We start from the raw sequence: 15,331 nt of genomic DNA on the forward strand, positions 1-15,331 counted from the left end.
GAGATCTGCAGATGACCTGCAGAAGCAAATTGGAGAGTGGTATTGCAGGCACAGATCTTGCCAGCTGGGACCCAGAGGCTCTCGGCCCTGTCCTACTGCATGTTATTAAATTGGTTTTTCTGTCTTGGCGGTGAAATGACCTAATTATCAGATTGCATTAGTCTCCATCTCTTAAAGTGGCCAAATCTGCTTTGGTTCTCAAGGATTTTATTGCCAGCTGAAAATAGCTTGATTGTATTGTACTTGCAAGGAAAACACGGTCTGGTAGAATCAAAGCAGTTGGTTTCCACAAGATGAGAAGAAATGCTGTAAATAACGTGTTGTGCTTTTTGTTGGTCTCACCATTTCCATGCATGTAAACTGGCATAAGTTAGCCTTTCTTCCCTAACCATTAAGTCAACTGGAAAAAATTCACCAGGAAAAGGTGGTTTCCCCATTCATATCAACCCCCTGGGGTTTAGAGATTAACTGGATCTTTATAGATCTAATGCTGGGATCTCCAAGGAAAAATGAAGCCACATTTGCAATAGAAGGAATGGGCAAATCCAATGAAAATTCCAGAGGGAGGCGGTTACATGTTCGATAAGACTTGAGAGCAAATAAATATATTTTGTACTTTGCAAGCAAATAGGATATACAGATGTGCAGCCAGTGACACGGTTATACTGGATAATACTGTGCTTGTTCATAGAAAGAGTGAAATATGGCATAGGAAATTGAATTGTTTTATATCACCGAGAATAGCGGAATTCACACACCATTCACTTTTTTTTTCTCTCTTTCTTTCCCAGATACTGCGTGTCCAAAATCTTTGCTGAAGATTTCAGTCTGTCTTATTCAGTCTGACTGTAAAGTCAAACCACCAGCTGGTGGCTATATTTTGAAATATTAAAGTAAATGCTTTCAGTCATTGCTACTGCAGATGGTGGATGTGGGAAGCAAGGTGAAGAAATCTCAAAATAATGAATTACAAACAGTAATCCATAGCTAACAGTAACTGTATATAACCAGAAATCCAAAAGCAACCCAAGAAGTTCTGCCAAAGAAAACTTATTTCCAGCACCATATTCCATGTGGTTTGATTTGCACTGAATTGAGATGTTTAATTTAAAGGATCTTTAATTTCCAGCTAAACTTTTAGACACAATAAGATACGGTTAAAAAAAAAGGGGGGGGGGGGGGGGGCGGGGAGGGATGGACAACACGAGGTGGGGGGAGATCTCCCAGCTTTCAAAAGACACTTACCACTACAGAGTCAAAAAATACCCTAAAAATGATTAGGAAATGTAAATCTGCTATTTAATGTACACCTTGCACGTTCTTCACTTTCTGGAAGACTTGCTTTAGAAAGACATTTGTATAACCATTTAGTTATCTATTTTCACAGTTTAGGATTATGGATAATTTTTTTGGAAATGCAGTAAACTTGAGGGACATCTAGAATCATTTGTGACATGGCAACGTTGTTTATTATAACTCCTCCAGTCCTCAGTCGGCTGTGGCAATTTGTCCTCAAAGGCAATGAAGAACATATGTTCAGATTAATGAGAATGACCTTAGAATAAGTGGTAAAACTGCCCAAGGATTTGCATATTAATACAGCTAATATTTTCCTATTAATCTCTGTAATCATTTTCCATAGTTCCCATTCTTTGGATATCTCAAGGGAAAGGGAGTTAATGGTTAATAAAACTAGCCAGAGTGGTGAGAACATGCCCATGGAGCTGACATAGGGAACCTGACAATTCCTGGAAGGAAAAGGGTTAAGAGCCAGCAACTTACACATACAACACTGTGTGACTACACTTTCATTCTCTTCCTTACAGCTTCAGTTGTTTAGTGTTACTGGCCTGCCAGATTTTCTAAAATCAGGATAGGCTCACGCTCAGCTGAACAGAACAGGGTAAGAATATCTTTGTTTTTCTCTGGCTTGCAAATTTTTAGTTATGTGAATATTGTATGGAAGCAGGTGGGCTATCAAGGGAGCAGGTATTCACAGGGTTTTCAACGCATACCCTGCTGTGGGCTGGCACCAGTCAAGCCACCTACTCGCTTGGGAGCCCACATTGTGCTCAGCCACCTTCGAAACGTTCACCTGTGGAGCCCTCTGAGCTCAGAGACGCAGCCGGGTCCCTTCCCTGAGGGCAGAAACAAAACATAAATCTCTCTCCCTGGAGGTTCTGAGTCTGATGAGTTGATCCTTGCAAATGGTTGTTAGCCAAGGTGTGAGGGTGGGGAGAGAGCTGCAGGTGAAGATGTGTTTCTGGTCCGCTTCTCCACCCCTGCAGCGTCTTGCCCACCGACCCTTCTGGCACAGCAGCGGAGCACTTTGCAAGCACAGAGGGAGCTTACTTTTAGGTGTTCTGTGCAAGACGAGCAAGGGGCAACGCTACTGGCCCGTGTTTTTCCTAATTCCAGCACTGCTGTAAGAGAAGGGATGAAGTGGAGATCTGCTTTGGCCTTTGTCACTGCATGTGTGCCACCGTAGGTGGAAATGGGGAAAATTTCCAATGGGATAGGGAGTGGTAAGAAAGAATAAAAAGTAAAATGTAATGGAAAGAGATGGAAATTTTTCATCTTTTCTAAGGAAAATTAACACAAAGTATTTCTGTAACTGTTCTGCCAATCTGTTTATATTACACAACTCGTTCACCTAAGTGATTCAACCTTCACTTTCTCAGGTGATGCCTGGCAGTTCCTGAGGGAAAGATGATGTGAAGTAGCAGGATTCTAGATCCAGAAGTGACTGAGATTACCTCTGTTAAAATCCTACATGGCTTCCCTGCATTGCAACATGCATATTGTGTTTCTGTTGATGGTCATTTTTATTATGTATCACTGTATTTTACTGCCAATCAGTGTAGCCACCCTAGTTAAAATTGTGCATTCATAAACTCAGAAGCACCTGGTTTGTGTTAACATTGCCCTGTGCATATATTACTGCTCTCCTTACTTTCTTAGATTTTTTAGTCTATCATATTAGCTTAGATGCAAAAGTCCTCAGTGTTTTCTACCAGTTTGTACCAGAACCTCAGAACTGGCCTGGAGTGCGTGGCCACACGGTAAATGACAACATCAGAGTTTATTTTCTCTCCCGGAAAGCAAATAAACTTTGCTGAAAACAGAGAGTTAGATCATTGGCCATTGTGGAAGGAAAAATACAGAATACAGTAGAAAACAAGCTTGAGTTTCCTGAGGAGCCAGCACTGTGCCTATTTACATCACATGCGGAACTCCATCTTGATGGCCGTGGTGCAGACCACTCCCTGATAGGAGACCGGGCGACTGGGCCAGCTGTTCCAAAGCATGTCACCTCCAACTGGGCACAGCAATTCCCTCTTCGACTCCACAGCGGCACCCACGAGGGCCCCAGAACCTCTCACAGCCATGGTCTCGGCGTCTTTTCTCCCTGCTGGGGAGCCTGGCCGGGAGCTGCGCAGCCAGGGCAATCAGGGGAGTGGATCGCTGGCACAAAATGGCTGCCCAGCCCCGCTCGTAACTCCCGCATGGCTGGGAAGGAGGTAGACGAATTAAATTAGCTGGCACCTTCCTAAATTTCCCTCAAAACTAAAATTGAACAGATGAGTAAAGCCATACCAAGCTCAGATTGTTGGTTAAGCTTCCTGATATTGTTTTTGACTGATTATTTGGACCGGGCCTTCAAGGCCCACCCACTAAAACACCTCTGTCATTTGAAAAATCTGTCGTCAGAGAGGAAATAATCTTCGGCAAGAAAATGCCACAGCTTCCTTTCTTTTCCTATCGTAATCTTGCGCTGCTTATTTGCTTTTCTGATGTCATTTTGTGCCTCCAGGCTAAATTTTGCCTTTTGCTTGTGCAGACGCAGAGGGGAGGGAGGATTCCCCACCCACTCCTGGGCATCCTGCATTAAATTTTGGGCCGAACTGCATGTCCTGTGCTGTTTTGGCCTTCGGAACGGATGGCCCCAGAAGGAGGCTCCCCCCAGTTTTGTGCTAGTAGATGTTGTGCCTCAGAAGGAATGAGCCATGCACTTCTTTGTAATCTCTCTAATACTTCAAAAGTTGGCTTTGATCCTCTAATATTATTTGAGCTAATGCCCAAACCTTATTAAGCAACCTTGTGACAGAGACTGGAGGGAAAAGGATTGTGCCATTTCTCATCAAGTATTAAAAAATCAGTACAAAAATTCATGAAACGTCGAAGTTGGTGCAGCCCACGGTGACGATGAGACCCGGTGACACCATGGCCTGCCGCTGGCGTTGCAGGCCCTGGGACTCCAGAGGTTTCCTGGGCCTGTGCTTGCTCTTCCCGTGGGAATGGGTGCTGCAGAGAGTAAGGGGTATAGGGGGGCCAGGCTGGCACAAGTCAGCTTGTTGGTGGCATAAAGCAATCCACAGAAACACCCTGTTGTCAGACCTCGGCTCACAAAAAGATGGTCTGATTACAAGAAGGCCACGTTCCTTTGCTGAGTCCTGAGACAGAAGCCCGCCTTTATTCACAGCAGCACTTAGATCCGTGTTTCGCTTTGACCTAATCACATGCTTAACTTCAGAGCCGGCTGCCTACCGAGGCCACCGGTAAGGGCTCGGGCAGAGGGAACGCTCCGCACTCGGGTTCTGACTATCTTGGTTTGACAAAGGCCAGAGATCACATGTAGAGGCAATCAGTGGCAAAGAGTAAAGAGTGAGAGAGGCAGCCAGAGAGACAAAGAGATAAAGAGAATGAACAGAGGCTCGTCACATCGCTTGTTACAGTACTGGAAGGTGCTTGTGCTCTCTGACAGAAAAGGTGACATAAAAACCTTTGCAAAATAGAGCAGAGCTGGGCACAACGGGATGGCTTTGTTCATCCTTGCTAATGGGATGGCTCCGGTGCTTAGGATCGAGTGCCAACAGCACCAATCATTCCTGTGTGTTTTGTTTTAAAAAAAAAAAAATCCTCCAAATTTTCAGAAGTTAGAAATCACCCACCAGGTCAGCTTTCTTTATTCACCATCCCTGGTTCTGGCCACCAGCACTGCCAGGTAAAGCCAGGGTGGGTGCACAATAAAGGTGAGCAGGTCTGGAAACATAAGTGAACACCGCAGAGAGCTGTTTGCTTTGCATTATTCACACTCTTCAAGCTCTGGCAAATTGCTTTTCCTCTGACCGTACTCCACTGTAAATTTTTCAAGCTGAACTGGTTTGGATAGAGTAAATATCTGTTCTGAATCCTCATTAGAAATTTCAATTGACTTTGAATCTTTTTGGAAGGTCCAGAGAGAAATAGAAGACTTTCAAGCATCTTTGTGCTTTTGGTGTCTGGAAGTGGCTTCTCTCACAGGAGAGAAAAGAAAAGAAGCAGATCTATTTGAGTAATTTAATCTGTATAAGGTAATTTACTACAAGGCAACACTTCAGTGCTCAGTGCTTTTTATTTTCCAGCACACAAGTATCCCTGACCTTGCTCTTTTCTAACCTCAGTTGGGTTTCGGCTAGCTCTGTAAGAAGAAGCCTCCCTAAGGAACAAATCTACAAGTCAAAGTCATGACTTCCTTTGCTCAAAAAAGGATCCAGAAGACTGGATCAGCTGTATGTATCTCCTCCCTTTATATGGTTAGGCTGTTCCAGCGCTTTCATCATCTCTGGTAAAATTAGCACTATAGTAATTACCCTGGGCCAAATACACAGCTGGTGAAAGTGCACATATTTCAGAGGGACGAAACTTGAGATGGAATTGGCAGGCACATTCCCACTTATTAAGGCAAATGTAAGGAAAGTGATGGGAGTTGTTTCAGTCCCACATCCACATGTGTAGACATATGTACTCAACATGCAATTCTGCTTTTACCTGCTAGAGCTTTGCACCCAATTTCCTGAATAATGTACCAAGGGAAGTCTGTGGGGTTTGGTCTTCTGCACCATCAGCCATAGGTTTGCTGGAGGGTGCTGGGAGACAGCTTGTGGTGTGTAAAGGTGTGCAGGGCTTACGCCTCATGGGGGATTCAGCTAAAACGGGATGGTGAAGGACTACATTTGATGGTTTTACCTGGTACTTCTCCAAAAAGAAGGATAAAATGGGAGGAAAGGGAAACAGGACCCAGTGAGGCATGGGTATTGGGCCCTCCAAAAGGAGTGGCTGCCAGTTCAGGAATGACGCTGTGCCATACCCTCTTAAATGAAAGAAATGACAAGGGAAAGGTGAATTTTTTGCCTATGGAAAAATGAGATCACTGAATAGAAGAGGTTTTAATCAGTATATGCAATGAGTAATGCAACAACTGCAATAAGGTTACCAGATTTTTTTTTCCCTGCTCACATCCCACCACGGGTCCCTCTGGAAACTGTGCTGTTGAAATTGGTGGGGTCAGCTTTACTCAATATGAGTAAGGCCCTTGAAGTGCGTGGGCAAGGAAGCTTCCCCCTAGAGTACACTCACCAGGGTCTTTTCTGATTTTATTATTTGAAGAACTGAAATGGGACCTACCCATTTATCTGTAAGCCTTATTTTTCACACCCCACTTAGGGCATGCCTATCACAATGAAACACGTATCGGTCAAAATTTGGAAAATTAACAACACGCCCAAAAGGCAACTCCACCCACACAGTGTGCTGGACACCCAGTACGGACATTGCCCTGAGGCACAGCACGCAGCGGCGGTACTGGGGAGGCTTCGGGACTGTCTCCTCTCTACTGCTGTTTCGTGTGATGGTCACATATAGGCTGTCAGCTCATTTTGGCACCTGGGCTAAGCAGGAATCGTGCCGAATGAACGTCAGACCAAAAATAGTTCCTGTCCTGTCAGGCGAGCCTGAGAGACACCCTGTGATCAAAGATGGGGAAACACAAGGAACAAATACAATGCCCAGTAGTCGCAGCGGACCAGCTGCCTGACAGTTGTGGAGCTTCCTACACACGCTGCTGCGAAGGAGGGTTTGAAGAAAGGATGTGAAGGAGAATGATGATATAGATGGTTCAGCAGATGTTTAATTGGAGCTACTCCCATGCGTGAGAGAACGCACGAAGCTGTTCAATGGAAAATGTGCGTTCAGAAGTGGACATGGCACTGAATATGAGATAATTATTAAGGCATTTCTATTTTGGAGTCCTTCTGTGTGTAGCTTTGCATAATAAACGTAGCGTTGCCTTTCTACACGCACACACGTTCCCTGGTCCAAACAAACAAGCAGCTCTTTGCTTCTTGTCACTGATACCTCCTGAAGTAAGTATCTTTGGCCACAAATAGATCATTGCCCTATTTGAAAAGTTCCTAGTGGAGCGTGGCCAGTTTTGACTGGCTATATATACCTAAGCTGGCAAATCAAACAACCTCTCAGCTTTTGCTTCTATATATAAAGAGGAATGATATAGAATAAATCAGCCGGACGGAGCACATGTCGTATCAGTTTTTGTACCAAAACCATTTACTTTCTGAGTTGGATTTACTCTACTGAGCCTCAGAGGGCAGCTTCGGGAAGCCCGAAAGTCTGGTCCCAGGTTTCCCTAGGATGGTCGGGCAATATCAGGGGCTGGCTGACAACAGGGTAACGCCACCTTTCCTCGCACCCTTTAGGAACAGCCGGGACCCCACTGGGGACAGCACACCCGAACCGTTTCCACTCCGGCTGCCGAGACAGCACCGAAAAGCGGCCCCCTGAGACGGATCCCCAGGGCCAGGCCGCGGCTGAGCACCCGGACCCCGCCGAGTTTCTGCCCCCCGGCCCCAGGCGCTGAGGCGAGGCCCCGGCGGGGGCCGGGCCGGGACCGGGGGGGCCCTGGCGGCCGCTCCGCGGGCCCCCAGCAGGTGGCGCCCGAGGGCCCCGGCCGGAGCCGCGGAGGGAGCGGGGCCGGGCGGCGCCGGGCGCAGGTGGGCGCCGGGCCCTGGGCCCTGGGTGCTGGGCCGGGGGCAGCGAGCCCGGAGCCGGCCGAGAGGGGCGCAGAACCCCCAGAACCTCGGCCCAGCACCTGGGCCCTGCAGCTCCTGGGCCCTTCTGGCACCCCGTTTGTGTACCGAGGGAAGCAGAGCGTGAAGCTTGTGCTGGCTGATGGGAGGCGATATGACAGCTGCCAACAAAGCCTAGCTTTCTAGGGAGCAACAGGAGGTCAAAAAGGAGTTATCCAACTTGCTAAAGTTTTCGTTTCTCCCCCATGATGTCTGTCTGGTTCCCCCTTAGTCATCTCCTCAGGCCTTTGGACTGACCCCAAGAAACGGTTTAAATTCCCAAAGTTGCCCCGGTGTTGTGGTTTTAAGCCCCACGAAAACGTGGACACACATTTTTCAGCCCAGCCTAACCCCCCGAATGCTCCTTGTTTCATTTGTGTTCGCTTCTGCCGTGCTCCCTCTCGCCCGCCTGGAAGCGAAGGTGCTGTCAGTCGCCTCCCCGTACAGGCCTCTGAGGCCAGCCGCAGACACCAACTCTTCCTGTTTGCAGGTTTCCAGCTCAAAACCAGCAAAGATTTAAGAGCTAAAAAAAGCTTACAAACAATTTTTTCTTCCCACACAGGCACTGGTACCTGTTATTTCCTGAGCTACGAGTAACCGTGTAAATGTGACACTTCTTTTTAGATGGGCAGCTGGAGTCAGACCTCCTGCACAGTGTTTGAGAAACAAGGGATAAACAAAGGGATATGTATTATGTCCCACATCTGAAAATCGGCCTCACATAAAATATGCACTAAATGATACATGATAATGATACATGATAACGGGGAAGGAAATGCCAGCTGCCTTAATGAATGGTGGTAGGCAAATCTGGAAAAATAAATTATATAATAATCTCTTATTATATTCCCTTTGACATAAACTAATCTTGACCCAGAACAATACTGTTACTCTCCAAGAGAAAATAACTGAGATGCAGCTATAATCACGATACAGGAGTCCAATGCAAACTGGTTTGCGTTTTCTCTTTGTTGTTACAATTTTGCTTCATCTGGTAAATTTTGTGGAGAAAACAAGAACAGAGTGAACTACTTCCAGCTACGGAAAGAAAAGCCAATTGCTGCCCTGGGTGGCTGGGAAGCAGTCGCTGAGCTTCCACCCAACGCGTTGCCTTGCTGCTGAAGACATCGAGTGCACGTGCAGAGCTCTGGGCACGCAGGAGGGTGCTCGTGCCTCACCTCAGCACCCAGCTCACCCAGCAACGCTGCTTTGGGGTGGGTCGGCAGTTTCACCCCTTGCAATGGGAATGGGTCAGGGGTAAGGTTGTTTCTCTGCCGTGATGACGCATGTGTTACTGCTTTCGATGGGTTTCTGAGAGGCTTGCGTGCCTTTTTTTTTTTTTTTAACCTTTTTACCATGCTCAGCTCTGCAACGGGAATGAATAAAAGAAAGCCAAACAAAAATCCTTGGAAAACATCCTCATCTAGAAATAGCAGATGGATGAGGAAGATTCTCCCTCCTGCTTGCTCAAAACTGCTGTTCACCAGCATACACTAAGTGTATGGCTTGTGCCTTCATCAGAGCTCATGTTAAGAAGCCGCAACAGAACGTACTTATAACTTTGTGAGTTTGCTCATGATTTGGCATCTTTTAAAGTCAAAAGACTACTCTGTGCCTTATAAATTTTTCCATGACCTCTTAGTGCATAAGATATGGAAACTTAAAACAGTGACTGAATGGAAGATAAGTAAAATGTGCTCTCACAAGGTGTGTGGTAGAGGCATGTTCTTTATTTCTGTGTCTTTATTCATAAAAATGCAATGCATGCTTTACTATATATTATAACACATAGTTTTTATACTCTGATAAATGAAATTAAAATATCAAACAGAGAAACCCAGAAAAAGCCAGACGGGTTGAGACCAGTGGTTCAAATAGTATCCTGTCTCCAGCACGGGCTGGTATCAGATGCTGCAGATAAAAGTAGAAGAAACTGTATCGTAGCCTGTTATGAATTAACATGCCCAGGAGAAAAGTTTCTTCCTGACCCTCATCAGTTAGTGGTTGACTTATATGCCAAAGCATACATTACTATACATACTCACGTATTTCTATCTATCTATACCAAGAAGCATGTGACCAAATGCTAAATCAGACTCCTGGTACTTTCACTTACAGGAAAGTCATTCCAAGGAAAGAATTTTCTTCCCCGCAAGAGGCTCACACGGTACATAACTGGGAGAGAGAAAGGCAGCTGAAATTCACAGCTTAATAAGGGAAACTACCTTTACGAGCAGCACCTGAAATGTGTACCTTTTGAAGATACTTTGGGAATTCTGATTACATATCTCTGTAATATCTCAGATCTCTGAGTAGCTTTACCTATGTAATTAAGCAAATACTCACACATGTGTAAGTACTTGTAAAGTGACCTAGTTATGCAGACTTCATATGAAACATTCCCTTTTTCTGAAAATCATAGGATCATACAAAAATGGGGTTTGAAAGTTCAAGGCAAACCTGACCATTCTGTATCACTCCTGACAGCCTTCTAACAAACTCCTGAGAGGTACCAGCACCAAGATTATACACCCCACAGATCCGTCCTCTACTTCGCCTTCTTTAAGATAGTTCTGCTAATGTCTAACTTCAATCTCTTTGGCTTCAGTTTAAGCCCATGTCCTCCTGTCCTACCCACCAGATACAGAGAACAGATCATCCCTCTCTCTTGATTTGCAATGTTTGAAAACTCTCTCTCTTTTTCCTAACTCGCTTCTGTCTTCTTTGGACTGAAAGCCCTTCAGTTTTTTCCCTACTTCCTTCCTTACATGTTTTCAGTATCCCTGGATTCAGTTCTTCCATGTCTTTCCCAAAGTGCGGTGCCCAACATTGAATCAAGTAACCCAGCCAAGAGCTTTCAAAGACAAGAGTGTGGAAGGATGACTTCCAACATCTCAATGGCTATATTCTATTTTATACAACCTGGATGGTATTTTTGCAATACCGTATAAATACTGAGAGCCTTACACATTTTCCCACTAAATTTCTTCCCATTGTTTAGACTATTCCCCAATGCTTGCCAGTGCTCAAATCTAGGATACAATGAGATGTTTTCTACTGCAGTTATAGACTGATGGTGATGATGATTCAGCATATAAAATAGGCTAATTAATGAGCTTAGGAATAACTACCTCCCCTCAGGCTTGTTAATATATTTGGTTTTATCTAAAGGGATCACATAGGATCCAGAACACAAGTGCTAGCAAAAAAGAAATGCAAGATACATTAAAATAATGCAGTGCTACTACTATATGCAGTAAGTTTCACAAAAGAAAAATAAAACAATCAGCATGCTGGTTTTCTTTTCATTAAATGTGATTAGCTCATAAAAAACTTTGAATTAGTCAGCATGATGTGAATGACTCGTCAGACCTAATTTTAGCAGCTTAATGTTAGCCAGCATTTCAGAAACAGTCATCTCATCCCCTTCAACAATAAGCAGAGAGGGATGAGCAGTTCCAGGATAAGACCATCCTATTGCCTTCAGCTCCTTAAACACCCAGATTAGGGTGGGATGAACTCCCCTGTGAAAACAGAGAAAAAGTTGCAACTACAGAGAGCCTTGACCAGCCTTGACACTTCTTGCTGGCTGAGGTCAGGTGAGATAAAATCCATTTAAGGCAACGACAAATTCAGAGATAATTATTTTTAGGTTAGCATGATAATTAAACATGATGCAAATTAACCGTAATCATCAAGGGGGGAAAAAAAGCGTGATGAGATAATGACAGCGATGTGCAGAGCATGGAACTTCCATGATGCAGGCAACTTCAAAACATTGACATTTTCCCTGTTTTTCCAAATTGAGCTGACAGCTGAGTATGTTGAATTTCTCTGTAAAGGATCGTTTTTACAGTCATTTCAGATGAATAAAAATATTTCATTTTGACAAAATTATGCTGTTTGGACTACAGATTGATCCTTTTTTTTTAAAAGAAGCATAATATACTAAAAAGAAAAGCAAAGCTGACATTCTGAAATGAAAAGACTTTTTGATTAAAAAAAAAAATGCTAAGCTCACTCTAAAAACAGAGTGATCTTTTCTCCAAGGCTTAATATGATTTTGGTAATTTTGGTTTCAAACTTGAGGTCCCATTTTGGTTTCTGAATGGTGTAGATGAGCCAGTTTGGCCAACCCTCCTAGCCATCAGAGCCACATAACAAAATCTCCACGCAGCACCAAGCCAGCTGACGCACTGCATACCTCAAACTGCTGAGGGAGTGGCATTTCTGGGAATGGCTCATGACAAGGAAATGAGAAAAGCTCACCGGGATCCCACTCACAGCCCTGGGCAGGGTGTCTGCAGCTTTCCAAAACTACCCAGTAGCTCTGGGTTCAGTTATTCTTGCCAGTTTGCTCCCTCCCACAAAGAACAGCCCCGCAGACTCACCAGTGTAACCTCAAGACGGGGGCTTCATTTGAACTGCTAGAGAGGTGCAGCTGGCACACCAGAGCAATCATTTGCTGTGATGGTGGGGGCATTTCAGAGCCTTCTGGAGGGATTGGGAACTGGGCTTCCGAATAAATCAGGCAGAATTGAAAAACACGACCTAGAGAGCATGCTTCCTTGTTCTTGTTCTCTGCCTAGATCATTTTCTACCTCTGGGTATCTCCAGCATTGGTCCCTGCAGGGTAATAAAGTTTAGAATAAGTTTACTCAAGTACAGTAGCTGTCTAGTCAACCCAAATATAAGCTGCTTCCTTGTGCCAGTACTAATCTGTTACTGATACCCACACTAACCATTGTGAAGCCCAGCACTGTGTTGTAATGTAGGCATGCTGTCAGTACGAGGTTTATAATGTAAATAGTTGCGCATATGAGTTCATTGTTTATATTCTAAAAGCTGTGCTGGTAGAAGTTGTTGGAAGTGTTTTTAATTGCAGGGAAAATCTAGATTTGTGATTCCAGTGACAGTCTACTTAAGGTCACAGCTGCTTTCTGATAAGAAACTTCTCCAGAAGGCTGACAGAGAGTTGTCACTGGGTCTTCTGGATCTTCACAGCTAGTGATGAGGGCAACTGCACTAAATGACTTCTGGTTTGTACTAAGTGACTTGATCTCCAGTGCTGACGTCTCTGCTTCTTTTTCCAATGTCTTCTCTGTTCGGTTCCATTCTTGCTCTTTCCGATCCAGTTGCATGGCACTGCAGTGAGGAGCATAAACTTCTGTGGTTTCTTCAAACTGTAGGCAATCCACTTTATAGTATTTTTTCTTTACATGTAAGACATCATTAAACCTATAGCCCCAAAGAATCTCTCTGGGCACGTATGAGCTTCTGGACTGATGGGAAGTTCCTGTTGAATCACCCGTGTAGACAAATGTGACCAAGATTTCAAAGTTGTCCTTGGCCAAAGCTTTCCGGTCCAGACCATACAAGGGGCTTTCACTATCGATTTCATGTACTACCGTCACTGGTGTAACAAGTATGATCTGGTCATTCAACAGCTTCAAGTCCTTGTACTCCATCGTCATTCTCCCTTCCTTATCTTCCTTGTAGCGCAGCAGCTGAGCTCGTACCGAGCCCTCAACCATGTGGTTTGGCCGGAAATCACCAATGCGCCACATCAGGCAAAATTTGTCATCCCGTAAGCCTACGACAGCATAGTAGCTGAAACGAATGGTTTGAGCTCTTTTTCGAGCTGTGGCCATTTTAGCCAAAGCTGCTCCAATTATGAAGGTGTCGATAATGCAGCTCAGTACTGACTGCAGGATAACCATAAGGATCGCCACAGAGCACTCTTCTGTAACACAGCGGTAACCATACCCAATGGTCGTCTGGGTTTCCAGGGAGAACAGGAATGCTCCTGTGAAGCTACGGACATTTGCGACACAGGGCGTTATTTCTTCGTCACTGAATAAATCTCCGTGTTGGATTGCTATCAGCCAGAAGACCAGTCCAAAGAACAGCCATGAAAGAACATAGGACAGCGAGAATATCACAAACATATGGCGCCACTTGATGTCCACCAGTGTAGTAAATATGTCCACTACGTAGCTCTCCCATTCCCCAAAGATGTGTTTGAAGTACACATTGCAGCTGCCGTCTTTGTGAAGAAATCGCTTCTGCAGTCTTTTCGTCCCCGTTTCAGGGCTGTCTTTACAAGAGCCTTTGTAACTGATCTTATTTCCCTGTATGCTTACAGGCCTATAGCAACCACTCTGTTCAGTCATCTTTCTCATGTCTGCCTCGTGGCATCAGTTTACAGAACACACTTGTGGTCCCAGGGGCTATTTGTTTTCTTTGTTCATTGGAAATCTATGGAATAAAAGAAAAAGTTTATTTTTGTTTTTAATTTCGTATGCCAGAACTCTGTAAAACCAAGACTAAATATACACACTCTGTGGCCATCATGAGCAATTTTCTGAAGAGTACAGACCCTGACATTCATTACACAACATAGCTCAAAAACTTAGAAATTCAGCTAGAAAATCAACAAGCTAGAAACGTCCATATCAATCTTAAAATTTGTTACCCAGATGAAAACAGAAACCAAAACCCTTTTGGGGGACCCCACTGTGAGTATCTCTTCTAATGTTCTGGTGAAGTAGGGTTCACATCAGGATGGGCTTTCATGAACGCTCACAAGAATGGCATGAACCCTCTTAAAGTTAGCCAAATATTTGAGGTAGTCAATTGTTCCTGTCTGTTGCATATTTGTTTGTTTTTCTCCATTTGAAGAAGTGCCTAGGAAAACACCCTCATTTATCCATGAGACTTCAGTGGCATGGACAGACGAGTTCAGTGCTAATGTGTTTTCACCAGAAAATGTATCGATCACGCACTCATTCGTCATTATTTGCATTTGAGTATTGCCCAGAAAAACCTGGTCATGGAATTGAATTTTACTGAGCTAGTGCTTCACAGACATATTTGTTCAATTTGTAGAAAAGATTTACATTTCAAATGAAAAAGAAACCTCTCTGAGGTCCTGGAAACCCTCACAAATAATTCCTTAAAACAAAACAAAACAAAAAAATCAATCTGGCAGAAAGTATTTACATTTTTATTAATTAATTTTAAATAAACATGCAGTATGCTAATAAAATTTGTGGATAACACAAATTTAGGAAGCAATGTGAATTAGGAGATTCCTCTGTCAGATCAGAGAAAATAATGGGTGTATTTGCAGATTGCAACCATATGAACTTCAGCAGTATGAAGTGCTAGGCTGTACGTTTAGTGATTAATAACAAGAACTTATGTTAGAAACTGAGACCTCATCAATTGAAATCCAATACAAAAGCAAAGACTTAGCTGAAGTAACCAGGTACAGGATGCTTACGAATTATTTGTAGGATACAGCACAGAGAAAACTAAATGCCTTTTCCTACAGGTCTCCAACTCAGTCTACTGTATCCCAACCCCTAACACACAAAACACTGAAAAATCAGAAGTGATATAGTTAGAGCAATTCAAAATTTTTG

At 44.1% G+C, this 15,331-nt stretch overlaps 1 protein-coding gene across 8 annotated transcripts in view; it reads right to left on the reverse strand.

Moving 5' to 3' along the window:
• Window positions 1-9,614: 9,614 nt before the first annotated feature.
• KCNJ16 (potassium inwardly rectifying channel subfamily J member 16) overlaps window positions 9,615-15,331 on the reverse strand; it is a 35,682-nt gene continuing 29,965 nt past the window's right edge. For all 8 annotated transcript variants that reach the window (XM_080560584.1, XM_080560586.1, XM_080560589.1 and 5 more), the window contains one exon: window positions 9,615-14,162. In XM_080560584.1, the coding sequence (XP_080416710.1) occupies window positions 12,797-14,086 (1,290 nt within the window). In that variant the 5' untranslated portion in view covers window positions 14,087-14,162 and the 3' untranslated portion in view covers window positions 9,615-12,796. The remainder of the gene's footprint in view (window positions 14,163-15,331) is intronic.

Source organism: Anser brachyrhynchus, assembly GCF_964034855.1.
Source record: "Anser brachyrhynchus genome assembly, chromosome: 18".
NCBI lineage: Eukaryota > Metazoa > Chordata > Aves > Anseriformes > Anatidae > Anser > Anser brachyrhynchus.